At 45.6% G+C, this 27,126-nt stretch overlaps 1 protein-coding gene across 1 annotated transcript; it reads left to right on the top strand.

The window, feature by feature from the left end:
* Positions 1–2,307: 2,307 nt before the first annotated feature.
* CLEC19A (C-type lectin domain containing 19A) lies at positions 2,308–27,126 on the top strand. Its single transcript, XM_064294918.1, has 5 exons — positions 2,308–2,562; positions 15,761–15,926; positions 22,124–22,217; positions 25,258–25,390; positions 27,047–27,126. Exons 1-5 carry the CDS (start codon positions 2,475–2,477, stop codon positions 27,124–27,126), a joined length of 561 nt encoding a protein of 186 aa, XP_064150988.1. The 5' UTR covers positions 2,308–2,474.

The raw sequence follows: 27,126 nt of genomic DNA, 5'->3' as shown, positions 1-27,126 counted from the left end.
ACCTGATTTACAAAAACCTTCAGGCATCAGATTACATAATTTAGGAGGTTTACTTGCTGAGTCAAAGTATTCTCCACCTCTAGAAAGGATTTTCAGTGGCTAATTTTGAATTACCTTCCTTCTCCCTGCCTAGTATGTTCCCAAGAGGGCCGTGTTTGATTTGCTGGCTGCCCCCAGGAATATGGCGGCAGGGGCCTCACAGTGCAGATGGCAAGAGGGAGAAAATATCCCACCTTGCTTATATATTGATATTTCATATCAGCCTTTTTAAAAGGTCAATTTGGACATGTGTGTTTTATTAACAGACATTCTGTAACATTAGTACTGCCAGTAATCTGTGTACATCATTTGTAAGTACATAAACCTACATGGAAGGTTCTTACAGACAGGTATGCGCAAGCACAGACCTTTTGAGGTGGCTGGCATGCGCAAGGCACGCTGGATGGGCCTTCTTCACTGTGCTCCAATCCTGACTCAGGCCTTGGCAGGCTTTCAGCCCTGGTGCCAGCCATGCAGAACACACCGCGTGGGCACCAGTTAAGCTACTCCAAACAGACATGCCAGCGGGCGTTCCAGAGGAAACGAGTGACTTGGAAGCCAAGTGGACACGTTCAAGCCCTTCCCGTGAGTGCCGGCCACACAGGGTCCAGGGGAGATAGCTGAGTGTTTCTGGGGAGGAAGGTGGGGGAGGATGGGGTCCTGCCAGGAAAGGGCTTACACTGGATCAATAATAATAATATTAATAATAGTAAAACTCATTATCATTTATTGAACACCTGCTACTTGCCAGCATCTATGCAAAGTATTATACACAAATTATTTAATTTTTGTGAGAGGTACACTATCGTTTTACTGGTTGCCATCGAGTCCACTCCGATTCATGGCGAGCTCATGTGTGTCAGAGAACTGTGCTCCACAGGACTTTTAATGGCTGATTTTACAAAAGTAGATCACCAGGCCTTTCTTGCGAGGTGCCTCTGGGTAGACTTGAACCTCCATCCTTTCAGTTAGCGGTTAAGCATGTTAATTGTTTGCACCACCTAGGGACTGCAGCTATTACTCATATCCCCCATTTTATAGAGGAGAAAACCAAGGCTTGAAGAGGCAAAGTGACTTGCCTGAGGAGACGCAAACTGGGGAAGAGAAAGACTGAATTTCAGAGACATTAATGCTGCACAGGTGATGAGATCCTCGTGGAAACACCAGTGGACGTTGAAACATTTAAGTCTGAGCGAACCACGCGATAGAGCTGTACGCCTATAGTAACGTGTGGTACTCTCTGTTGAGTGCTGACGCTGTGTCAAGAACCTTCCACCGACTCTGACCCTAGAGGGGACCCTGGGCGGTGAAGGGAAAGGGGAGGAGGCAGGCCCACTGAGCCTTCCTCAGGGAGCCCGAGTCTGTGCTTCCTTCAACAGTGGGGTTTCCAAGTGCCTTCAGGGACTGTGGCAGAGGAAAGCGCACAGGCCCTGCCTGAAGGGGGCGCCCTTTCTCAGCTCCCTGTGATTGTTGTCCATGGAAATGAGGGCTAAGTCTTGCCAGATCTTGTCAGATCTTCAGTCTTGTTGACTGAAGGCAGAAATCTGGATCTATATCTAAAATCTGACCTTGTACCTCGACAACAAATTAAAAAAAATTTTTTTAAACACTGCATGGACTAAACAAATCATCTGCCTGAGTGAGTTGGCTTTGGAGGCCACCAGTTTACAACCCCCACACTCAACACTGACCTATATTTTTTACTTTCTGTGAGTATTAAAGGCCCCTGGGTGGCGCTATCAGTCAGAGTTGACTCCACAGCAAGGGGTTTGGGTTTTCGTTTTTTGTTTTTTTTTGTTTGGGCCACGCAAATAGTTTGCAATCAACTACTGATAAAAAGGTTGGCAGTTCAAACCCACCCAGCAGCACCATGGAATGAAGGCCTGGCGATCTAGTTCTGTAAAGATTACAGCCAAGAAAACCCTATGAAGCTGAGATCTACTCTGTAACACACAGGGTCATCATGGATCAGAATGAACGGCAACAGGTTTGGTTTGGGTTTTATAAGTATTTAATCTGAGAGGGCTGAGATACATTATCTCCTGTGGTATCCTAACAACCTGGGATATGAACTCCGTTATCCCATTTTACAGAAGAGGAGACTGAGTCTCAGGGAAGCAAACAGCATGCCTCAAGCCACACAGGGGCTCGGAAGTGGGAGTGGGAGGTAAGTTTTCTCCCAGGTCTCCTCTCCAAGTGGCTGTTTGCTTTCACGGCTGTCACTCTGAGCTGTTCCCATCTCAGTGCAAAGAGGAGGGAGGAGAGAATGGAAAGAAGGGGAGGAGGAGAAGGAGGAGGGGACTAGGGTCCTCCCAGTCTGTCCTGAGCTCTGGGCAGGCTCCGTCTGCACCCAGGAGAGCAATCTTGGACCCAACTTCTCGCTGAAGGGCCTCTCTCTCCTCACAAGCTCAGAGGTAGTTTTCTTGGGGCTCAGGATGCAGAGGTGGGGGCTGTGGGCCGTGGCCTCTCTGACCCTTCTCTCTGCCCAGGCCTTTCCACAAATGGACGTCAGTATCAGCCCAGGTGAGTCTTGGGACGGGTCAGGTGAAGAGGGGACATCCCACAGAGACTTGAGGTCCTGTCTGTGAGGCCTGGCTGCCTGAGCACAGGCCTGGCTCAGCCAAGGATGTCAGGGGACCTGGGTGAGCCTCATCACAGCTCCTCACCCCCAACCCCCAGCACAGGCACTGCCCTAGGGGCCAGACCAGGTCAGTGTGCAAGAGATATAGTAGTTAAGAGTCTGGCTGCTAAACAAAAGTTCGGCAGTTCGAATCCACAGCTGCTGCTTGGAAACTCTATGGGGCAGTTCTATTCTGTCCTATAGGGTCATTATGAGTTGGAATTGACTCAATGGCAGCGGGTTTGGTCCCTGCATGGTATAAACGCATAACACACTGGGTTGCTAACCAAAGATCGGAGGTTTGAATCTACCCAGAGGCACCTCAGAAGAAAGGCCTGGTGATCTACTTCTGAAAATCAGCCACTGAAAATGCTATGGAGCACAGTTCGCAGCTTACAGACTGCGTGAGCTGGGGCAGGTTTCTTAACCTCTCTGGGCCTGGGCCTTTTCTGAAAAAATGAGGATCATAATGGGTACCTCTTAGAGCTGCCATACAAGGGAGAGATATAAGGCTGGATGCATTTCATCTGGTGCCCCTATTACCCTACCACTCCAAGTTACCCCAACGCTGGGACAGCCCAATAACGTGGCCTTATGAGAATCTCCATCAAGGTGTTTCATTATTAGTTTTACTTTAATGGGAATAAAAATAGTATCTCTGCCAGAGGGTTGTTGTGAGGATTAAGTGAATCCAAATATGAAAAGAGCCAAGAACAGTGCCTGGCACTCTGTAAGGGCTACCTAAGTCTTAGTTATCATTATTATTGATTTTATTATTTTATTGTTGTATATTTTTTAAACAATGCTGGGAAGTGCTCTATGCACTGGCATCGTGAGGAAGCCTGGAAATGGTTTCGTCACAGCTTTGGGTTTGAGCACCCTGGTCCCTTGGCTTGTGACAGCTGTCCCAGGGAGCTTTCAGACCCCACTGCTGCACCACTCGAGGCTGAGGATGTGCGGAGGGCGTGGTTAGCCCTCTGGTGGCCTCCCTGGAGGCCTGGCCCTGTGACCCCCAGCCCTGCGGATTTTGTGGGATACCCCCAGAGATTTTTTTTCCCAGAGATTGGGGCCCATCAGCCTTGGGCATGTGACCACCCAATGTCTCATTTGGAGGACACAGGGGTTCACATAAGCTTGCTTTCCTCCTCTTTGCAATGGGGAGGCTGGATCCTGACTCTGGGGGACCCTCTGTTGGGGTCACTTCTATGGGGAGGGTCCTGGATCCTGCAATCTCCTTGTGGTTGTAGCTCTTGCTGGCCACCCCTCCCAGAAGGGTTCTTGCCAAACGTTGTTTAAAAGGTTAATATATATATATATATTTCAGATAAATAAGGGGTAATTTTTTTAGTATAAATATGTCTCATGCAAAATTTGGAGCATATGCTAAAAATGTATTTATTGTTTATCTGAAATTCAAATTTAACTGGGCGTCCTGTTTTGTTTTGTTTTGTTCCTAAATCTGGCAACCCTGGTGGTGGGTGGTGAGGGTTCCCAGCAGCAAAAGGGAAGGGGCTATGAGGCTGAACTGGAACACCTGTATCTTGTACCAGACCCTGTTCTCAGCTGTTTTCATATTTGGATTCATTTAATCCTCACAGTAACCTGATGGCAGAGATACTATTTTGATCACCACAAGGGGCTCCTGTTCTGTTATAAACTCTGAGAGTCTTTGGCTACCTGCTTTTGGGCCTCAGTTTCCTCATCTGTACAGTGGGTGAGCAGGAGAAAAGCTGGGCAGAATACACTTGACGGCTGCCTTGTTTGTTCCGAGATCTTGCCTGTCTGCCCAGCAGCAAGTGGAAAGGGGCTTTGAGGCTGAACTTGAGAGTAGGGCGACTGGGAGTTTTTTCTCTCTCACTAGCTTGTGCCCATGGGATCTCTTTAAACTTCTGGAAAGTGGGGATAATAATGGTGCTGACCAAGGGTTTTGGGGTCTTCAATGAGACTGTGCAGGTGAAGTGCTCAGCACAGTGGTGAGTGCTTGAAAAAGGAGAGTTATTACTATTACCATTTCTGCTGCTGCAGTGGTTGTCCTGATAGAATTGGCTAAGAGACACAGTCTCCCATCATGACAAAAAGTCTGGAAAGAAAGTTCCAGACGTTCATCCTCATGCCTCACCCCACTCTCCAGATAAGGGGACTGGGATTGCTTCAAACCCTGCAACCTTGGAGATCTCAGAATTCGGAGTGGGAAAGAAGGGTCCTACAAATTCATTTAGTTCAAAGCTTCCATGGTACAGCTCTGGAAACTGAGGCCTACAGAGGCCAAAGGAGCCCGGGCAAGGTAATCATTAATCCGAGGTAGAAAGTCCAGCCCATGCCTGAGCAGACAGGTCCCGTGGAGGAAAATGATTTCAGTCCAGAAGAGAAAGTGTGAAAGAGTAAGTGCGTGTGCTTAAGTGGGTGTGTGTATGAATGTCTGTGAGTGTGAGCATTTGTGTTGATGTGTGACTAAAACCAAACCCATTGCCATCGAATCCATTCTGACTCATAGTGACCCTATAGGACAGAGTAGAACTGCCCCGTAGGATTTCCAAGACTGTGATCTTTACAGAAGCAGATTGCTGCTTCTTTCTCCCTGGTGGACTCGAACTACCAACTTTTCAGTTAGCAGCAGAGCACTTAATGCACCACCAGGGCTCCTTGATGTGTGACTAGGGAAGGCTTACAAGATGGATTGACACAGTGGCTGCAACAATGGGCTCAAACATAGCAACGATTGTGAGGATGGTTCAGGACCAGGCAGTGTTTGGTTCTGTCGTACATAGGGTCACTGTGAGTCAGAACCAACTCGGCAGCACCTAACAACAAAAGGGAGGGCTTACTGAGGGTCTCAGCAGGTCCTTGGACCCCATGAGAGTAGGTGCACACTCCCAAAGCCCTCCTTATTGAGAGAGGACCTGGTTTTTTCTTCCCGTTCTGGATACCCCCAGCCCTTATGGACAGAACAGGGCACCCAGCATTCATCCCACTTAGGGCCTTTCATTGGTATCCCTGGATGGCACAAACGGTTAAGCACTTGACTACTAGCCAAAAGGTTGGAGGTTCGAACCCACCCAGAGGTGCCTCAGAAAACAAGCCTGGTGACCTGCTTCCGAAGGGTTATAGCCTTGAAAACCCTATGAAGCAGTTCTACTCTGACCACATGGGGTCGTCATGAGTGGGGATCAACTTGACAGCAATTAACAACAATGAAAGGTTTTGGGAAAGGGCCCTCCCTGGTCTTTCATTGCCACCAGACATGTAAATATATGCAAATAGTGAAACATAGCCACACCCCTAGTTTTACTTTGGGGAAAAAAAAAAAACTTTAGTCACCTCTGAGAGACTTGGAGGGATTTGGCTTGCTTAGGACCCTTTCCCCAACCTTTTCTCTGAACCTGACTTTGATTGCATTGTTTAAATGGATTAACGAGTATACAGTGCTCAGAATAATACTTGGCACCCAGCAAGAGCTACGTAAATGTTTGCTCTTTTGATTATTCAACCATCGAAAGCTTCCTTTCCCTGGTTGAGCTCAAGAGTGCTCCACAGCAAAGAGAAATCTAGCAAAATGCTTTGAAGCTCTAGGCCTGCTTCTGCAGGGCATGAAGGGGGCAGATGGGGAATTAGTCAAGCTCTGTAGCCTCTTCCTCTTCCCTCCAGGAAGCTGGCATTGCGCTCTCTGCTCCAGTGACTGGCCAGATTCCAGGTTCCAGGATATTTCTACAATAATAATATCCAGTGCTTGCTAGAAGGCATACTATGAGCCAGGCACCGACTTCCCTGTAGAGTAGGCACTATTACCATACCCATTTTACAGATGACCAAACTGAGGCACAATGACTTGGGTTTCCAGCTGGGGCCATGTGACTCCAGAGTCCAAGCTCTTTAGCTGGAGCATGAAGGCCTGGGCAACTGGATGTCCCCACCTCCTAGAGTAGGGCCGGAAGTTCAGACCACAGAGTCAGATCCTAGAGTATCCCTTGGACGCTCTGGCCCCTACTCCAACCCCTCGTCTATGGTCTCTGTACGTACTTGTGGAATATTTCTTGTTACCGTTGTTGTTAGCGACTGTTGAGTCAGCCCCCAACTCATGGCGACCCCGTGCACAATGGAACGAAATGCTGCCTAGTCCCTCGTGATCCCCATGATCAGTTGCAAATTAGACCATTATGATTCCTAGGCTATTCACTGGCTGATTTTTGGAAGCAGATCAATTGCTGGGCCTTTCTTCCTAGTCCCTCTTAGTCTGGAAGCTCCACTGAAATTTGTTCAGTATCACAGCAACGTGCCAGCCTCCACTGACAAGTGGCTGCTGGCTGCACATGAGGCGCACTGGCTGGGCATTACACTCAGGTCTTCTGCATGGAAGGCAAAAATTCTACCGCTGAACCACCACTGCCCCAGATATCTCTTCATACATGATTATTCATTGTTATGTGTGTGTATTTCTCTCTCCAGGTCGTGAGCAACTTAAGGGCACAGAGCTCACGCAAGCTAGGCAATCAGGAAACACTGGAATATTTGCTCAATTAATTAATCATTAAATATGCTGTTTAACATATTTATTTTACAAATGAGAAAAGCAAAACCAGAGAAGATGTTTTCTAGGAGCACTATGGAGCCCTAGTGGTGTAGTGGTTAAGAGCTATGGCTGCTAACCAAAAGGTCGGCAGTTCAAATCCACCAGCCACTCCTTGGAAACCCTACAGGGCAGTTCTACCCTGTCCTATAGAGTGGCTATGAGTCAGAACCTACTCAAAGGCACCTAACAACAACAGGAGCACTATAGTGTTTAGGTGTTCCCAAGTCCATCAGACCTGGGTCTCACTCCTGGCTCTACAACTAACTCGCTGCAGGGAAAAGTGACTTAACCTCTCTGAGCCTCAGTTTCATCATCTGTAAGACGGGGATGATGCCGATACCCATTCTAGATTGGTCTCAAGGATTCACTGACTATGCACCTAAGGAATGGTAGCTGTTATTGGCAAGATAAGAAACTTGCATACAATCATGCAGGGGGCTGCTCTCCGTCCAGTGCTCTACCCTAGGTACCATGTATCCCCAAAAAGGGCTTTGAAAATGAGGCTCAGGAAGAGGAGGCTGGGCTGCTAGTTTTGCTCACCAGAGCCCAGGCTCACTGGGAAGGAGCCAGTTTGGCAGTGGGATGTGTGAACCAGCGAGGCAGCAAGAATCAAGGGCGACAAGGGGATGGAGTCCTCACAGTGCTACCATCCTGTGGACCGGGAAACCTCTCCTTCCTGAGACTGAGAGGTGCATCCGGGGACCTGGTACAGGGCACATGTGGCCCCAGAGCTCCCCCTCCCCGCTTCCCGATTGGCTCCCAAGGCTGATCTGAGCAGGGTAGTGCATTCGTGGGTGGCTGGATTGGGGCCAGGGGAGCAAGCAGCCAGATAGTAGGAAGGTGACAATTTATTCTTTTAAAAAGAGGAAAAAAAAAAAAAAATCCAACCCCAAACTCCACTCCTGTGTTCTCTTTTCATAACAAGCTCAGAACTCCCAAGGACGGACTCCCATCCTAGCTTGGAGACCTTAGGGATCTTTGATGCTGCTAATTGAGGCAAAAGGCTGTGTAGTTTGGCCTCCTGGTTTCCAGAGCAACAAGCCTCTTTGTGTACCTGCTTCTCCATCACGTCTGTGCTCCCTCAGCCCCTCCCACTCTAGGACTCCCAGCCAGGCTGAACCATTTTCAGTTCTCAAATGCTCTGTCCGTTTGCCCCACACCTTTGCTCATGCCATGCCCTCAGCTTGGAACACTCTTTCTCTCACGTGCTCTTTTTTAAAAAATAATATTTTACTATGTTTTAGGTGAAAGTTTACTCAGCAAATTAGGTTCCCATTTTACAATGTTTATACTAATTGTTCCATGACATTGGTTACTGTTTTCACAATGTGTCAGCATTCTCATTATTTCTATTCTGTTTGTTCTGTTTCCATTAATCTAGCTTCCCTGCCCTTCCTTACCTTCTCATCTTGGCTTTAGGGTAAATGTTGACTGTTTGGTCTCATATAGTTGTTTAAGGGAGCATAGTACTCATGGGTGCTATTGTTTATTTTATAAGCCAATCTAATATTTGGGTGAAAGGTGACTTCTGGGAATGGCTTCAGTTCCAACTTCAAAAGGTGTCTTAGGGTGATAGCCTCAGAGGCTCCACTAGTCCCGATTGGCCCAGTAAGTCTAGCCTTTTTGGGAATTTGAGTCTTGTTCTGTATTTTTCTCTCATTCTATCTGGGGCCTTCTACTGTGTCCCTGGGCAGAACAGTTGGTAGTGGTAGCCAGGTACTATCTAGTTTTTCTGGTCTCAGGATAGCCATGGTTCATGTGGGCTTTTAATCCTGTGGACTAGTTTCTTCTTGGAATCTTTGGTTTCTTTTGTTCTCTTATGTTCCAGATAAGTAGAGACCAAGAGTTGTATCTTAGTTGGTCTCTGACTCTTATTCATCCTTCAGGTCTCAACTGGGACATCACCTTCTCCAGGAAGCCTCCCAGAATCTCTGAGTCTAGGTTATATGCCACTTTGAGGTGTTCCCATGGCAATACCCTGTGTTTCCCCATCCAGGAAGGGGACTCATGAAGCTCTGTTGTCACCTATGAGCTAGCTCCTTGAAGACAGAGACTGGGCAGCAACCAATTCAATTAGGGAGAAGAAAGGGGTAAACACATAGCCAGTGTTTCAAGTAATTTGAGGGCTGCCCCCTGAGTTTCTGTCTACACATTGCCTATCAATGACATCTTCATTTCTGTGCTTATTTTTCTTACTGTCTATCTCCACAGACACTAAGGTCTGTGAGGTCAGGAGTCACATCTGTGTGGTTTACCACAGTATCTGCAACAGGTAGCTAACTGCTACCCAGGAGGTACCCAATAGTACTTGTTGTATCAATAAAGGAATGAATGAATGAACGACCAGCCCATTAAGATTGGGGTAAAAGGAAATAGGCTTAAATGAAGCAGGACTTTCTACCTTAGGTCTAGAGCTAGGAAGGCTGGCTTCTGATCCTAGCTCTTCCACTTAGCAGCTGTGTGACCTGGGGCAAGTTTCTCAACCTCTCTGTGCTTTGGTTTCATTATCTCAGGAGTGGGGAGTGATAGTTGTACCTACCTCTTAGGATGTGTGAAGATCAAATCAAATGAATCAATCTGTGTGAAGCACTAGCACCATGCCCGACACACACTGAATGCTCAGCAAAGGTTGGCTCAGGCTGTTATGTTATTATCACAGCCTGACTATCAGGCTAGAAAACCATAGCAACCCCTTCACAAGAGAGACACAGCTTAGAAATGGCTGGTTTGGGGTTCAGGTTGGTAAAAAGGTCCTGGGATCCTTCTAGTTCCAGTGTCTAAAATCCCAGAGGTAGAGGGAAGGGATAGAGGGATGCCTGAGGCCACCTTGGGGTTCATTATTATCCCAATGCAAGCAAGCAGCCCCTTTCTGCCTTCTGAGTCCTCCCAATTAAAGGCCTTGGCCTGCCTAGGTGGAAAGGGGAGTAATGAGGCAGTGACCTGTCACAGCCCCATTTTCTGGTAGCTTTCACTCCAGGCATCCATAACCGCCATTTGCCCGTTGGAGAAAATCAAAGGAACCAGAAGGGGGTGGGAAAGGAAGGGTGTAAGTGGCTCTGCAGTGGGTGGCGGGGGCGGGGGGGGCTTGTTTTCCAGGATGTAGACTTCCTTTTGAAATATCCACAGGCTTTGGGACCCAGGAACAGCCTTGGAGCCTCTGCAGGTAGCAAGGATTCTTCCATTCTCCTCACCCCACCTAGCCCCCTGTGTTTAATTAATTATTAATTTCCCCGTTCCAAGCCCTACTCAGTGAGGGAGTGAATGAATGAGTGAGTGAATGAATGAATGAATGAGTGAATGAATGAGTGGGTGAGTGACTACAGGCTCCATTTTCAGGTCTGGCACACTGTAGGATGTTGTGCAGACAAATCACCTTGGAATCTTGTTAAAATGCAGATTCTGGTTCAGTGGGTCTGGGGTGGGGCCCGAGAATCTGCATTTTCTAGCCAACTTTCAGGCAATGCTGAAGCTGCTGGTTGACAGCAGTCATTGCCCTAAATAATCCAGAAAACCAGGCTGGGTCAAGCCACCATCAGTGCTTAGAGAACTCCGGGAACATCATCCCACTCCTCAATTCAATCTATTAATTCTCTCCTCCTCTGTTCCCCTTCTGTTCCAACACCAGCTGCACAGGCAGCGCTTCTTTCTCTGACCCTAACCACCTGGAGCGAGGTCAGACCCAAGACTGCCAAGTCCGCCCAAGACCTCAGACTCCAGCTGCAAGTGTGGGAGTCCCCATGTTACCAGGTAGAAACTCCAGGTTCTTGCTCGGCATGACTCCTATTGGCTAATAAATGAGGAACCTAGGTGGGAGAACAGGAAAGACACCTTTATTTCTTTGTGCAAGGAAAAGGAGTCCATCGGGGCGGCTCCCACCAAGTCTCCTCCCCAAGGGCAAGGAGAAAATTTACTTTTAAGGGGTTTACAAGTAGGGAGTTCATACAAGTTACGTCAGCAACATTCTTAATCATACTACCCAGGTGCAATGGGGTTTACATATAACCTCCAAGCAAAAGCAGGACTTAAATGCAAAGCTGGGGGGCAGGAAGCCAAGCAAAGGAAACAGGATTTTTAATGCAACACTGTCAGGGAGGAAGCCAAGCAAAGAAAATAGGATTATTTATTTATTTACTGTGCCTTAAGTGAAAGTTTACAGATCAAGTCAGTCTCCCATACAAAAAGTTTATACACACCTTGCTATGTACTCCTAGCTGTTCTCCTCCTATGAGACAGCACATTCCTCTTCTCCACCCTGTATTCCCTGTGTCCATTCAACTAGCTCCTGTCCCCCTCTTCCTTCTCATCTCGCCTCCAGACAGGAGTTGCCCACATAGCCTTATGTGTCTACTTGGCCCAAGAAGTTCACTCCTCATCAGTATCATTAGCTTATAGTCCAGTCCAATCCCTGTCTGGAGAGTTGGCTTTGGGAATGGTTCCAATCTCAGGCTCACAAAGGGTCCGAGGACCTCATATGACCTCCAGAGTCCCTCCAGTCTCAGTCAGACCATTAAATCTGGTCTTTTTATGAGAATTTGAGATCTGCAACCCACTGTTCTCCTGCTCCATCAGGGATTCTCTGTTGTATTGCCTGTCAGTGCAGTAATTGGTGGTAGCTGGGCACCATGTAGTTCTTCCTGTCTCAGGATGATGTAGACTCTAGTTTAAGTGGCCCTTTCTGTCTCTCGGGCTCATCTTGACCATATGTCTTTGGTGTTCTTCATTCTCCTTTGCTCCAGGTGGGTTGAGACCAATCGATGCATCTTAGATGGCTGCTTGCTAGTGTTTAAGACCCAAGACACCTCTCACCAAAGTGGGATACAGAACATAGAAAACAGGATTTTTAATGTAATTCTGTGGGAGCTCTGTCTCACCACATTACCTTCACTTCTGACCTGCTGGCTACAAATTCAAGGGTTCCCTTTACCCTGTCAGGATACCACCTGTAAGCTCAGGGGTCCCCAGAACTCCCTCACATCTGACCAGCTGGCTTCCACTACTCCCTTGAGTTCTATAATTCACTAGAACTATTGACAGAACTCACAGAAAGTGCTATGCCTATGACTACAGATTTATTATAGCAAAAATGATACAAATGAAAAGATGCAGAGGGTGAGGCCCAGGAGCGTTCCCAACGTGAAGCTTCTTCTGGGTAGATGCACAACCCTCCCACAAGGAGCCTTGGTGGTGCAATGGATAAGTGCTCAACTGCTAACCAAAATGTCCGCTGTTGGAACCCACTGGGAGAAGAAAAGATGTGGCAATATGCTCCTGTAAAGATTGTTGTTATTGTTAGGTGCCATAGAGTCTGTTCGGACTCATAGCAGCCCTGTGTATAACAGAACAAAACGTTGCCTGGTCCTGCACCATCCTCACAATTGTTGCTGTGTTTGAGTCCATTGTTACAGCCACTCTGTCAATCCATCTCGTTGAGGGTCTTCTTTTTTGCTGACCCTCAACTTGACCTAGCATGATGTCCTTCTCCAGAGATTGGACCCTCCTGATAACATGTTCAAAGTACAGGAGATGAAGTCTCACCATCCTCGCTTCTAAGGAGCCTAGGAAGCCCTATGCGGTAGTTCTACTCTGTCCTATAAGATCACTGTGAGTCAGAATCAACTCAATAGCACATAACAACAACAACCCTCCCACGTGCCTCAATGTCTTTTACCAACCAGGAAGCTCACAGTCCTTTCAGGTGTGGAGCCTTTACCGGGGCATCATCATTTAGGCATATTTCATTTTAATCATGCCTCGCCTTCCCCAAGGTCTTTCTGATCTGTTCAGCCCCTACTGGAGTCACCTCATTAGCATAAACCCTCAGGTGTGGCCTAGTCACTGGGGAAATTCTACAGTTTTAGAGGTTATCTCTCAGGAACCAAGGACAAAGACCAAATTCCCTTGGTAAAGTTAACCCCACACCGGGAGAGGGGCAGGGACAGGCCAGGATACTGTGTCTGCCTAACTCAGTATGCGGAGCTCTTTCTCTTTGCCATGTAGAGGAGGGTTGGGGTAGAAAATTCTAAATCAGCTGGCCCCAGTTCAAAGGGCAGATGCATTGTCAGTATTGCCCAAGGCTGGGATTGGCCAGGGTTGATCACTGCAGCTGCTCTAGGTGGGGGAAGGGCTGACTCTAATCAAATGGAAAAACCAAATGGCTGTGACCAGTGATGGAAAGCTTGGCCTGAAACCTGTCTGCTTAGCACAGCTCTCTTTTTTTCCTGCTTTTTCACTTATTTATTTATTTATTGGTGAAAATATAACAAAACATTTGCCTATTCAACAATTTCTACATGTATAATTCAGTGACATTGATAACATCCTTCATGTTGTCCAACTACCCTCCTTTCCAAATTATTCCACCACTATTAACATAAACTCAAAGTCTCCTAAGCAAAAACTCCCAGAACCTATGCTGAGGTTAAAGCAACCGTCCTTCTTTCCCCAGAAAAGTTCACGCGCACACACACATTTTTGGTTTTGCATTTAATTTGAGGGACCCCTGGAGCCCATCAATCCTGGTTATGAAACTCTGAGCTAATCACAGTAATCATACTATTATGGAACAATCGATATATGCCAAGCACTCAACTAATTTATTTGGTTCAATTAATTGGCCCAGCAACTCTATGAAGTAGTTGCCATAAATATCATTAACCATTCTCAGCCCTGTTGATTTCCCCTGATGAAGTCTTTGGAGTCAGGAGGCCTGAGTTCAAATCCCTACTCTGCCACTTGCCAGCAAGTCATTTAACCTATCTAAGCCTCATTTTCCCTATACATGTAGTTCCCATCTTACCATGGGGTTCTGTTCCAATGATTCCATAATAACTCTGTTCTCACGTAAGTCGGATGCCTTTTTTTTTTTTTTAGTTTTCATTATTATTGCCTTTTTTTTTTTTGTCTGTATCTTTATAACTCTGATCTTTATTTATATTTGAGGGTTGGAAACGTTACCTATAAAACCAAACCCATTGCTGTCGGGTTGAGTCTGACTCATAACGGCCCAATAGGACAGAATAGAACTGCCCCAAAGGGCTTCCAAAGAGCGCCTGGTGGATTCCAGCTGCTGACCTTTTGGTTAGCAGCCATAGTTCTTAACCACTATGTCACCAGGGTTTCCAGTTACATAGAAACTTACAGATATATTTTAATACATACATAAAAAATACACAAATTGTTAAAAAACAAACAGTGGTAAGTGCAGTTCGTGGTAACTCGAATGCGTCATCGATCGGGGACTACCTATACCTGCTTGGCACATCCTAAGTTCAATGTATTTTGTACATTGCTTTGTTATTCCATGAGCTCAGCCAGCCACTATAGCGGCTTGAAAAGCAAAGATTCCAAACCACTGGGTGGTGGCAAAAGAGCCCTGGTGGCGCAGTTGTTACAGTGCTTGGCCGCTAACGGAAAGGTTGGCGGTTTGAACCCCCAGCTGCTCCTCAGGAGAAAGATGTGGCCGTCTGTTTCCATAAAGATTTACAGCCTTGGAAACCCTATGGGGCAGTTCTACTCTGTCTTATAGGGTGACTGTGAGTTGGAATCCACTCGACGACAATGGCTTTGGTTTTTGGTTTTTTCAAGTGATGGCAAAATGGACCCCAGAGATCAGTAGTTTGACAGGGAAAAGGAAAGGCTGGGCCCGAGACACCAGCGGGTGAGGAGCAGAGCTGGGCTAGGACCCAGGCTTACTGACCCTAGTTTAACAAATTTCACCACAGCCCACTGCCTGCCCTTGTGGAAGAGCCACCCAACCTAGTAGGAGAAATATTCTCAGCACACCTGCCTTTCCCAGTCAGCCATCTTGAGCTATGATTTCAAAAACCTCTCCTAAGAGGACTTCAAGGTCCCTAGGCAGTGACAACACTCAGCTCTGGCGGGGGCACAGTGAGAGGCACACTCTCAGGCAGTACTGTGGGAGTATAAATTACTTTCAGGAGGTAACTTAGCAAATTATATAGCAGCCTTAAAAATCTCTCTTCAGAAAATCATTGGAAATGCCGAAAAAGCTTTATACACAGAGCTGTTCATCTCAGCATTGTTTGTAATTTTTTTTTTTAAGGGAACAATCTAATTATCCCAAAATAGCGAAATGATTATATAAATTCTAGTATGTCCACTCGGTGGAGTATTCCAGAACTATTTAAATGATGTTTGCAAAAGATGTATATCACGTGGGGAACTGCTTACAGGCTAACATGAATTTTTAGAAATCGGAATGCTGACAAGCGTGTCTAGTACACCATGATCACAACTGCATTTTTTAAAAAGTCACTGAGTACAAGATTGAGAGAAAATATACCAGAGTGTTAACATTTCCCAAATGTCCTCTAATGAGCATGTATTACTCTTCATAAAAAAAAAAAAAATTTTTAAATTTTAGAGATGCATGCATTTTGTGGACTTCGAGTGTAGAATTGGATTAATCACAATGGGACATGTTTTACTTTAATTCTTGGAAACACATAATAAGCTGTGGAAACAAGATCAGCTATGCCAGTCTCCCTCCCAGTCTGTTTTCTCTCTGCCCCCAGCCGTGTTGGAGCTGCCCCAGGCATCCCTGTGCCCCCTTTTCTGGGTGGAATTCAGAGACCACTGCTACAGATTCTTCCCTCTCAATAAGACCTGGGGTGAGGCAGACCTGTACTGCTCTGAGTTCTCCATCGGCAGGAAGTCTGCCAAGCTGGCCTCCATCCACAGGTGAGTGGGCTCCTTGGTCCTCTGTAGCCCAACACCAAGCAATACCTTGGGGAAGGGAAGTAGAGAAAAGTGTCTCTCTTTGATAATTGAAGCTAATTTGTATCCAGCCCAATTTCTCTTTGAAACTGACTTTGGCAGTAGAAGGCAAAGTGTTTAGCAAGGATAGCAAATAGCATGCTAGAGAATCCGTCTTTTTAAATGTCAGTAGACTCTGTATCACATGTATATATATGCATGAATATAAGGAATGTAATAAAGAAATACAAGGAATAGTAAGTGATACTTATTCGCTAGATGTTTCAGGTACATCATCACATTCAAACCCACCCCCTGCCGTCGAGTCGATTCGGACTCTTAGCAACACTCTAGGACACAGTAGAGCTGCCCCATAGAGTTTCCAAGAAGCACCTGGTAGATTCGAACTTCCAACCTTTTGGTGAACAGCTGTAGCTCTTAACCACAACACCATCAGGATTTCCTTATTACAATCAGGCTCCCTCAAACCATATTAGGTTGTTGTTGTTGTTAAGAGCTTGGCTGCTAAACAACAGGTCACCAGTTTGAATCTACCAGCCACTCCTTGGCAACCCTAAGGGGCAGTTCTGCTCTGTTCTGGAGGGTTGCTATGAGTCAGAATCCACTCAGTGGCAATGGGTTTTGTTTTGTTTTCTTCTTTTTTTTTTTTGGTTGTTAGTTACCATGAAGTCATCTCCAACTCATAGTGACCTTATGCATAACATAACGGAATGTTGCCTGGTCCTATGCCATCTCCATGATCTTTTGATATGTTTGAGCCACTTGTTAAGACTATTGTGTCAGTCCATCTCATTGAGGGTTTTCCTCATTTTCCTGACCCTCTACTTTACCAAACATGCTGTCCTCTCTCGGAAAGACATTGGTCTTTCCTAATGGCATGTCCAAAGTAAGCAAGATGAAGTTTCACCATCCTTGCTTCTAAGGAGCAATCCGGTTGTATTCCTCTAAGACTAATTTGTTCATTTTTCTTGCTGTCCACAATAGATTCAATATTCTTCTCCAATACCGCAGTTCAAATGCATCAATTCTTCTGTCTTCTTTTTTCATTATCTAGCTTTTGCATGCATACAAGGTGATTGAAAAGAGCATGGCTAGAGTCAGATGCACCTTAACCAAACTCACTGCCATCGAGTTGATTCCGACTCATAGCGACCCTATAGGACACAGTAGAACTGCCCTACAGAGTTTCCAAGGAGTGCCTGGTGGATTTGAACTGCCGATCTCTTGGTTAGTAGCTGCAGCACTTAACCACTATGCCACCAGGGTTTTCTGATGCACCTTAGTCATCAAGAATACAGGGAACACAAGGAATAGTAAGTGACACTTATTTGCTAAGTGTTCCAGGTACATCATCGCATTCAAACCATATTAGGTGTGTAGCCCCATTTTACAGATGAGGAGCCTGAGGGTCTGAGAAGTAACTAACTTGCTGAAAGTTACACAGCCATTAAGTGGTGAAGGTGGGTTTTGAACCTGAGCAGTCTGATGCCATACCTCATCTTCCAAGGCCTCCTTTACATTCCTCTGTGTCTCCTATGCCCCAGCCGGACTGACCACCTCGAAGTTCTCCAGTTCATCCCCTTTACTCCTGTATATTTTTGCACATTCTGTTCTTTCTTGGTCATCTAGTGCTGCTATAGCAGAAATACCACAAGTGGATGGCTTTAACAAAGAGAAATTTATTTCTTCATGGTAAAATAGGCTTAAAGTCCAAATTCAGAGTGTCAGCTCCAGGGGAAGCCTTTCTGTCTCTGTTGGCCTTCTCATCAATCTTCCCCAGACTAGGAGCTGCTCTGTGCAGGAACCCCAAGTCCAAAGGACGTGCTCTGCTCCCAGCACTGCTTTCTTGGTGGTATGAGGTCCCCAACTCTCTGCTTGCTTCCCTTTTCTTTTATATCTTGAGAGAGAAAAGTTAGTTCAGGCCATACCCCAGGGAAGCTCTCTTTACCTTGGATCAGGGAGGTGACCTGAGTAAGGGTGGTATTACAATCCCACCCTAATCCTCTCAACATAAAATTACAATCACAAAATGGAGAACAACCACACAATACTGGGAATCATGGCCTAATCAGGTTGATACACACATTTTGAGGGGGACATAATTCAATCCATGACATGTTCCCTCTGCTGAAAATGCCTGTTCCTATCTTCTCCTCCAGGTAGATACCTCCTCAACCTTCAAGACTCAGCTCTGATAGTATCTGCTCACTGATATCACCCTGACTCCCTGGCACCCTAATTACGCCCATTACCCACTCTCCTAGAACACTTCTTTCATCACAATTTAATTACTTGTATTCACACCTGACTTCCCTACTGATTTGTGAGTTCCTTGAAGTGAGGTCTGATGGGTCCCTTGGCACGCAAACTACAAATTCACAGTCTTGCTTCTCTTCTTCAAGAATCTCAGCGACTTCAAGTTAGAAAGAGATTTGGTTCTGTATGTTTTAAAGCCACTGAGTTTTAAGAATAGAAAAGAAATCCTCTATCTTGGTTTCTAAAGAAGACTGAATCTACCAAAATATCGTTTAACAGATACGTTGAATGCTGAAAAATACGTTGAGCCAGTCAGGATCCAGCCAGGAAAGGAGGAACCACAACAAATATTTAAGACAGAATATCATACAATAAGGTGAGCTGAGAATTTAAAGAGAAAATGGGCAACCTAAAGATTAGCAATAGCAGGAAACCACTGCCACCCTAAGCTTCTGTGTGCCCTGGAGCCACTGAGGAGCGGCAGCCCCTGTGAGAGACTCCCAAGGCAGAGAGGAGAAGAAATACCCTGGCTTCTCTCTTCCTCCCTCCAATCGCTCATTCGTGCCTCCCATTGGTTGGAAGTCAGCTGACATGGAAGCCCGGGCAATGCAGTCTTTGGCAGTCAAATGTACCCTCTGTGATACAGAGCTGAGCACAACACAGGATTAGCATGTATAAAGATGAAATAAGTGGAAATGATATAAATGAATAAATCAGTGCTCAAAAGATTCCCAAGCTGGAGAGGAAAAGAGAACTTAGTATAATCAGGAGTTTGAACTGGTTCAGTCTGGTTTTACCCCCTGCTGAGAAATTGTCTTTCCACCCTAGATATACTGAATCAGAATCTACATTTTAACAAGATCCCCAGGTGATTCTTATGTGTATATATGTAATATGCAAATTATCAGCAGGGGGTAGAACCTGAATGAACTGGTTCAAAGCCCTGAGAGTAATAAAGAGGGAGTATCAAAGGGATTCCAAATGAAAATTTCCCTTCAGCCAGACCACAGGGAGGATAGCTTGGCCCGCGTGATGGTGATTGTAAGCTAAACCTTGGTTAACTGAGCACTAGAAATGATTCCAAGGAAATTCAAGGATTTTCCAGCAATCCCTAGTCCACTGCCTGTTGTTTCTGCCACAACTTTACTTCCTTCCTCTCAACTCCTGGCATCCCTCAAGTGCTCATACTAACATTCTCACACACTTTATTTTCTATTTTAAGCCCCCTTTTTCCTCTTGTTAGTGGTAGCCATACAGGTAGTTCCCCCACTTTAGCACACAATACTTTCCTGAAAACTAACAGAAAAGTTGAATTTGAACTATACGTTCACTTGTTACAAATGGGGTTCAGGTCCCATACAGCAAAACAATATTACACATCTTGTCTTTGAGAAGCAATCTAATTCTCTATCTCTGGCATTTTCTTCACGCTTTTTCATTTTGTTCTCTCCCTCCATAATTAAATACACAGTCAGCTTATGTCTACAGGGCATCTGATTAAGGCTTCAGATTCTCACATTTCAGCTACCTGAAAATGTCCACCTTTGCTTCAGTTGGCAGTTGAATCGAATTAAGTTCATTTGATCTGTGCTTCTTATTACTTGTAGCATCATCTTGGGTTTCTCCATTTTCCAGTTATTTTGATCAAATATGGGGGAAATGCAATAAAATATTCAAATAGTTGCCCAAGTAGGTGTTGTTGAACAAAGATGGCAATGGTGCCAAAACGTCTGATCAGGCACTCTACCAGATGCCTGTTTAAGATGCATGTTCAGACTGCATCTACCACAGTCTCCACCAGACTGAGTCCAGTACAACTAGATGGTGCCCGGCTACCACCACTGACTGCTCTGACAGGGATCACAACAGAGGGTGCCAGACAGAGCTGGAGAAAAATGTAGAACAAAATTCTAACACAAAAAGAAAGACCAGACTTGGTGGCCTGACAGAGACTGAAGAAACCCTGAGAGTATGGCCTCCAGACACCCTTTCAGCTCAGTAATGAGGTCACTCCTGAGGTTCACCCTTCAGCCAAAGATTGAACAGGCCCATGAAACAAAACAAGACTAAAGGGGCGCAGCAGCTGTGGGACAGCAACTGGAAGGCAGGAGGCAACAGGAAAGCTGGTAATAGGGAACCCAGGATTGAGAAGAAAGAGTGTTGACATGTCGGGGGGATTGTTAACAAATGTCATACAACAATATGTGTACTAACTGTTTAGTGAGAAGCTAGTTTCTCCTGTAAACCTTCATCTAAAGTACAATTAAAAAAGAAGAAGAAAAAAAATACATGTTCAGTAGTTGATATAGGAGAGCAGAGCTATGCATGAGAGAGGCACTTACCCAGCAAGGTAGGACCACCTTCTTCCTTTTACCATGGAGGATAATATTCCAAGATGCTCTCTACAAACTTATATCCAATTGGCCAAATTGGATTATATGGCCAGCATTAGCTGCAAAGGAGACTGGGAATGTAAAGCCTGGCTTTTCTAGATTCCATCGTAGGCAACAAAGTAATTAGGAATGGTTGTTAGGCATGCAAGCGACAGTGCCTTCTCCATTGTCTGCTTGGATGAAATGAGTTCATGCATCTAAAACACTCAATACAGTACCTGGCTTAAAATCTGTGCCCAAGAGGCAGTTTAATGACATGGAGAAAATCTCCATGTGTCTGTCTGTATCTATACCTCTCAATCTATGTCTATACCTCTCTATCCACCCACACACCCATCCATCCATCCATCCATCCATCCATCCATCCATCCATCCATCCATCCATCCATCCATCCATCCATCCATCCATCCATCCATCCATCCATCCATCCATCCAACTTTATTCTTTGCTTTGTTGGTCCTCCATGATTTCTTTTCAGTGGGTGAATTATTTAATAATCTCTTTGAAAGAGAGGGTTAGGATCCCTCAAGGAGATATCACTACGGGAGGCTGGGCTGTTAACTACAGGGATTTGGATTGGCCAAGTGGGGCATGTTTTACTGAGTGAGCAATGCAAGTTCAAGCCTAGAGTTGAATTTCCCAGGAAAACAAAAGATTCTGGAGATGGTGTGGGAGAAAAGATTAGAAGAAAGGAGGACATGTAAGCATTGGTAGTGTAAGGAGGGCTTTTGAAGGAGAAGAAAAATGTCTAGTGGAAATTTTCATTAAGTTATTGGATGTGTGCAATGCAATGTAAAACTCTTCCTTTGTCTCTTGATGATACCTTCAGTAAAAGACACCTTGTTTACTAGTGTTTCGGAGATGGATTTACGTTTTTAAGGGTGAATAGCCGTGCTGAGTCCTACTTTGAGCTGGAATGGATCAAATTCAGAGTTGTCCATAGGAGAACAGCCACATATGAGAGACTTTCTAATTAACAAAAGAAGAAGAAAGCAGAATTGGATCATATCCTCTATCTACTTTGCTTCAGGAAGGTTAACAAGGATTGCTTTTAATTTTCAACTCTATCCCATCTTTTTTTATCCCATGAAAGTAGCCCTGGTCGCTTCTCACCAAAAGACCAGAAGTTTGAATCCACCAGTTGTTCCTTGGAAACCCTATGGGGCGGTTCTACTCTGTTCTATAGGGTTGCTATAAGCTAGAATCAACTTGACAGCAATGGTTTGTTTGTTTGTTTTTGTCCTATGAAAGAGCCCTAGTGGCACAATGGTTGGGCACTCAGCTGCTAACCAAAAGGTTGATGTATCTTACCTGCCCAGCAGCTCCATGAGCAAAAGACCTGGCGATATGCTTCTGTAAAGATTACAGTCAAGAAAATCTCATGGAGCAGTTCGACTCAGTTACATGGGTCACTATGAGTCAGAATCGACTCGATGGTACCAAAGAACAACAACAACATGCTGTGAAAAGAGGCAATGAGTAACATGCAGCCATGTTTCTTACATCCACAGCTGGGAGGAAAATGTCTTCGTGTATGACCTCGTGAACAGCTGTGTTCCTGGGATCCCAGCTGACGTCTGGACAGGGCTTCATGATCATCGACAGGTGAGGAAGCACTGGCCATCAGGCCCCCCTGGGAGCTCTGCCCAAGGTCTCATTTGGACTTAACCAACCTTACCCATAGAACCTATGTGCCCGTCTCTGCTATGCACCCAGCAGATAGAGGAAGCAGACACTAGGATGGCACAGGTAGAAAAATTTTAATGTGATGCAAGAGGGTATGGTAGGAATATATGGTGTAGAGATGTCTAGGGGCCTGGGAAGGTCTCCGAAGGTGTAGTGTACAAAATACACACCAGGACAGGATTGATTGTTCAAGAGATTTTTGAGGGGAAACGTTTGTGAAGGGGACAGAAGTAGGCAGGGAGAGCCCTCAGACCAAGATGCGGGCCTGAGATTTGTGAAAGGAGAAGGGGAAGAAAAGGTTGGGTGGGAGGAGCCTCAGATCACAGCAAAATTCTGAGTAAGTCTTGGCTAGACCACTGGGTAGTCCCCAAGCACAGCTTGCCCATTGCAGGAATCCCCTACTGGGAAGAACGGACCAGCAGTAGTACCCCTGACCTCCTCTGTCACTACTGGAGGAAGCGTGGTCTCACCATGAACACAGTGGTGGACCCAAAAGGGCTGTCAATCAGCTGTGCTCCCCACAGCTGGTCCTCCTGAAGGAGATCTGAGCAGTGCACAGTCTCCCCAGGTCAGAGACATTTCAGCTAGTGTCTAATGGATAAACTGAAGCAGCCAGAGGAATAACATTCTAGGTGGAGGGAACAGCATGGGCAAAGGCTGAGAGAGAGCCTGACACATTCAAGGGAGTTAAAGAAGACCATTGTGGCTGGGATATGGAGTGGGATGGGGGTGGGTGGAATAATGGTGGATAATAGGCTACAGAGGGTGGCTTGGGCTAGATCTCATACCTGGCAACCTCATAGCAAACTCCACCTGGAGGTTTTCTCCTCAACCTTTCCCTGGGTAAGCTGTATACCAAGTCTCTATTTTACATGCCTGCTTCTAGCTGCCTCGGAGCACTTAGAGAACAGAATTCTCTTTCCAATGCCTGTCCTGTCACTTACTGGGGATAATTTGGGGCAATTTTTTTCTCTCTCGGTTTCCTCATATGTAAAATGGGGATGATTATAATAGTTCCTTGCTGTAAAAATTACATGACCTAATTATGTAAAGGGCTTAGCGTCCTTCTTGGCACACAAATAAGAGCTCACTAAAAAAAAAAAAAAAAAAAGTTGCCATTGAGTCAAATTCCAACTCATAGTGACCCTATAGGACAGAGTAGAACTGCCCGATACGGTTTCCAAGGCTATAACCTTTACAAAAGCAGACTGCCACATCTTTCTCCCGGAACCTATATAGGACAGAGTAGAACTGCCCTGTAGGGTTTCCAAGGAGCAGCTGGTGGATTTGAACTGCCAACTTTTTGGTTAGCAGCTGAGCTCTTAACTACTGCGCCACCAGGGCTCCAGAACTCACCTAGGATGATAGAATTTGCTGCTATATTAGCAGAAGTAACAGCAGTAGCCAGGCTCAGTACAGATATTTTTAAAAATTAATAGAATTCATCTGGCAAAAAAATCCCACATGGAAATTGTAATTAAGAAAAAAATAAAATTTTCATTCATAACAGCAACTTTAAAAAATTGGATTATGAATACATTTAATGAAAGTTTTAAAAGACCAAGCCCAAACTCGTTGCCATTGTCGATTCTGACTCATAGCAACCTTATAAGACAGAGTAGAACTGCTCCATAGGGTTTCCAAGGAGCAGCTGGTAGATTTGAACTCCTGGCCTTTTGGTTAGCAGACTTACCCTTAACCACTGCATCACCAGGGCTCCAAAACTTTAGGGAACTGATATTACCAGACCTAGTAACAATAATAATAACTGACACTACAGTGCTAGACCTTTTGCATTCTTTAACTCAGCCAACCCTCACAACAAGTCTCTGAGGGAGAGGTCAGCTCCATTGTATGAGTGTGGAAACAGAAGCTCAGAGAGGTTAAGTATCTCGTCCAGGTTGCAGAGCTTGGAAGTAGGTGGAGCTGGGATCTCAAGCTCTAGTCTCTCTCTCAGTAGTCCCATGCTATGCCCATCCCATGCATGACTTCTGTCACCATCAGTGCTTTGAGGGACACTTTTCCAAAAATTTGAGTAAGTGGAGAAATGGAACTTGTTCACGGGCATTGTAAAGATGTAGTTCTTCCCACAGTTAATTTGCACATTTTATTGTTACACCAATCAAATTCCCAATAGGACTTCTCTTAGAATTGGACAAAGTAATTTCACAGCAAGCAAGAGAAATCCAGACTATTTGAACAAAAGAAAAATCATGAAGTGTAGCTTCCGTCCACCAGTGAAGTGTAGTAGTTAGGGTATTCGGTACTGGAGCCGGGAGACCTGGGTTCAAATCCCAGCACTAATGCTTTATTAGCTGTATGGCTTTAGGTAGATCAATTTGTGTCTCAGTTTTCTCATCTGTAAAATAGGGATGATAATGCCTGATTTGCAGGATGGTGAGGATAAATGAATAAAGCACCTGGCATGCTACATAATAAGCCCTCAATAAATGGCAACTAGTAATAATGGAGGGAGACCTGGTGGCTCAGTGGTTAAGAGCTCGGCTGCTAACGAAAAGCTTGGCAGTTCAAATCCACCAGCCACCCCTTGGAAACCCTATGGGGCAGCTCTACCCTGTCCTATAGGGTTGCTATGAGTCAGAATTGATTCAGAAGCAGTGGGTTTTTTTTTTTTTTTTTTTTTGGTAATAGTGATGGCATGGTTAAGCACTTGGCTGCTAACAGAAACGTTGGCGGTTCGAACCCACCCAGCTGCTCTGTGGGTGAAAGACCTGGCGATCTGCTCCTGTGAAGATCACAGCCTAGAAAACCCTATGGGACAGTTCTACTCTGTCACATGGGGTTGCTATGAGTTGAATTCAATGGCGCCTAGCAACAACAGCAATAGTGATGGTAACAAAAGTAGTATGAGAGGTTGTTATCTCCGAGCTGGGGCTGGCTCAAATGCCTGATCTTCCTCTCCTTGGCTTGCTTCCTTACCTCTGGGTGGAACCCCCAGGAAGGGCAGTTTGAATGGACCGATGGTTCATCCTATGACTACAACTACTGGGATGGGAGCCAGCCGGATGACGGTGTCCATGCAGACCCACAGGAAGAGGATTGCGTACAGATCTGGTACCGGCCCACCAGCGGTAGGTGCCCCAGAGGCCGGGGCCTTTGCAGTGGTGCTGGGGAGGCACTACGGATTCCCCAGCCACTGGTGAGCTGTTCAGCACCTTGGAGAGTGGCCAGAGGTTATTGGGGTGGCACTAAACCCCCCCCCCAAAAAAAACCCAAACTCATTGCCATCCAGTTGATTCTAACTTATAGTGACCCTATAGGACAAAGTAGAACTGCCTTAGGGTTTCCAAAGAGCAACTAGTGGATTTGAACTGCTGACCTTTTGGTTAGAAGCTGAGCTTTTCACCACCGCGCTGGTACTAGGGGCTGGCTATTCTCCACGGTGGGTGCCTTGAGTAATATTTAATGCTAGGTTGTTGATGTAAGGAGTCCTGGTGGTGCAATGATTAAGCACTTGGATGCTAACCGAAATGTTGGCAGTTCAGACCCACCTAGTGGGTCCACGGGAGAAAAGACCTGGTGACCTACCTCCCATAAAGATTACAGCCTAGGAAACCCTATAGGTCAGTTCTACTCTGTCATGTAGACTTCCTTAGATTCAGAATCAACTTGATGGCACACAACAACGGGTCGTTGTTGTGTGGAATATGATTTTATGAAAAGCCATTAAAGGTAGGAATGTGGGGGGAAAAAAACTTGTAGAGAGACTAGCCAGTGGGCGGTGCTTCTAGGTCAGCTCCCTCACGTACCAAAATGCAAACCCCAACCCAGGTTCAGGCTCCCGAATATTAGAACATGGCCACTCCTGAGGAGGCATCGAGGCGTATGTAGTAAAAAGACCACAGACCTAAGTTCAAATCTTGGCCCTGTTGCTTCCTAGCTGTGTCCTTGTGGAGGAATTACTTATCTGCTCTGAAATTCTGTTTCCTCTTCTGCAAAGTAGACTTAATCGTTCCTACCTGCAAGGCTGTTACGAGGACTAAAGCAAGTACAGTTGGTATAGTATAATGACAAGAACAAGGACTCTAGAGTTGACTGCCCTTGTCTGAATCCCAGCTCCACCCCTTAATAATTGTGCAGCCCTGAGAAATGTCTTAACCTCTTGGTGCCTCAGATTTTTCATCTGCAAAATGGGCTGATGATACTTAACTCACAGAGTCGATGAGAGGGATAAAGATCATGTACAAAAAGTGGCTACCATGGTTAGCATTTGGTATTAGCAGTCACCATCATCATCATCATTAACAACACTGTCAGTCCTCACACCAACCGTAAGAAGTAAAAACTATTAGTTTATCTGTAAAATATTCATTTTGCAGATGAGGAAACTGAGGCTCAGAAAGGTTAAGAGACTTGTTCAAGGTCACACAATAAGCCAGTAGCAGATTTGGGAACTACAGAACTGGCTCTACAGAATTCCAGACCCAAGCATTGAACTGTTATTCCCTCTTTGCTTATTTGTCTTTTTCTAACTGGAGAGGGTGCTATGAAGCAGTGACTTATCATTCTGGGAGCCTGCCTGGAGCCTGCTATCCATGGTGGCAAGCCAAGACTAACTTTATGAGACAATAAGGCTGGACAGCAACTCTGTCAAGCAACAGCAAGATATAATTGCCAGTATGGACAAGGCCTACTGGAGAAGGCTTTTACCCCAGTGGGGTGGCGGGGTTACTTTTATTGCGGTGGGTAGACCTTCACCCAGATTTTTTGCTTTCTTTCCACCGCAGCTCTGAGGTCGTGGAATGATAACGCCTGTAGCCGGGAGTTCCCCTTTGTCTGCAAGATCCCATCACTGACCATTCACTGA

Source organism: Loxodonta africana, chromosome 12 (genome assembly GCF_030014295.1).
Source record: "Loxodonta africana isolate mLoxAfr1 chromosome 12, mLoxAfr1.hap2, whole genome shotgun sequence".
Lineage (NCBI taxonomy): Eukaryota > Metazoa > Chordata > Mammalia > Proboscidea > Elephantidae > Loxodonta > Loxodonta africana.
The sequence above is the reverse complement of the archived record's forward strand: the minus strand, read 5'-3'. Positions and strand labels throughout refer to the sequence as shown.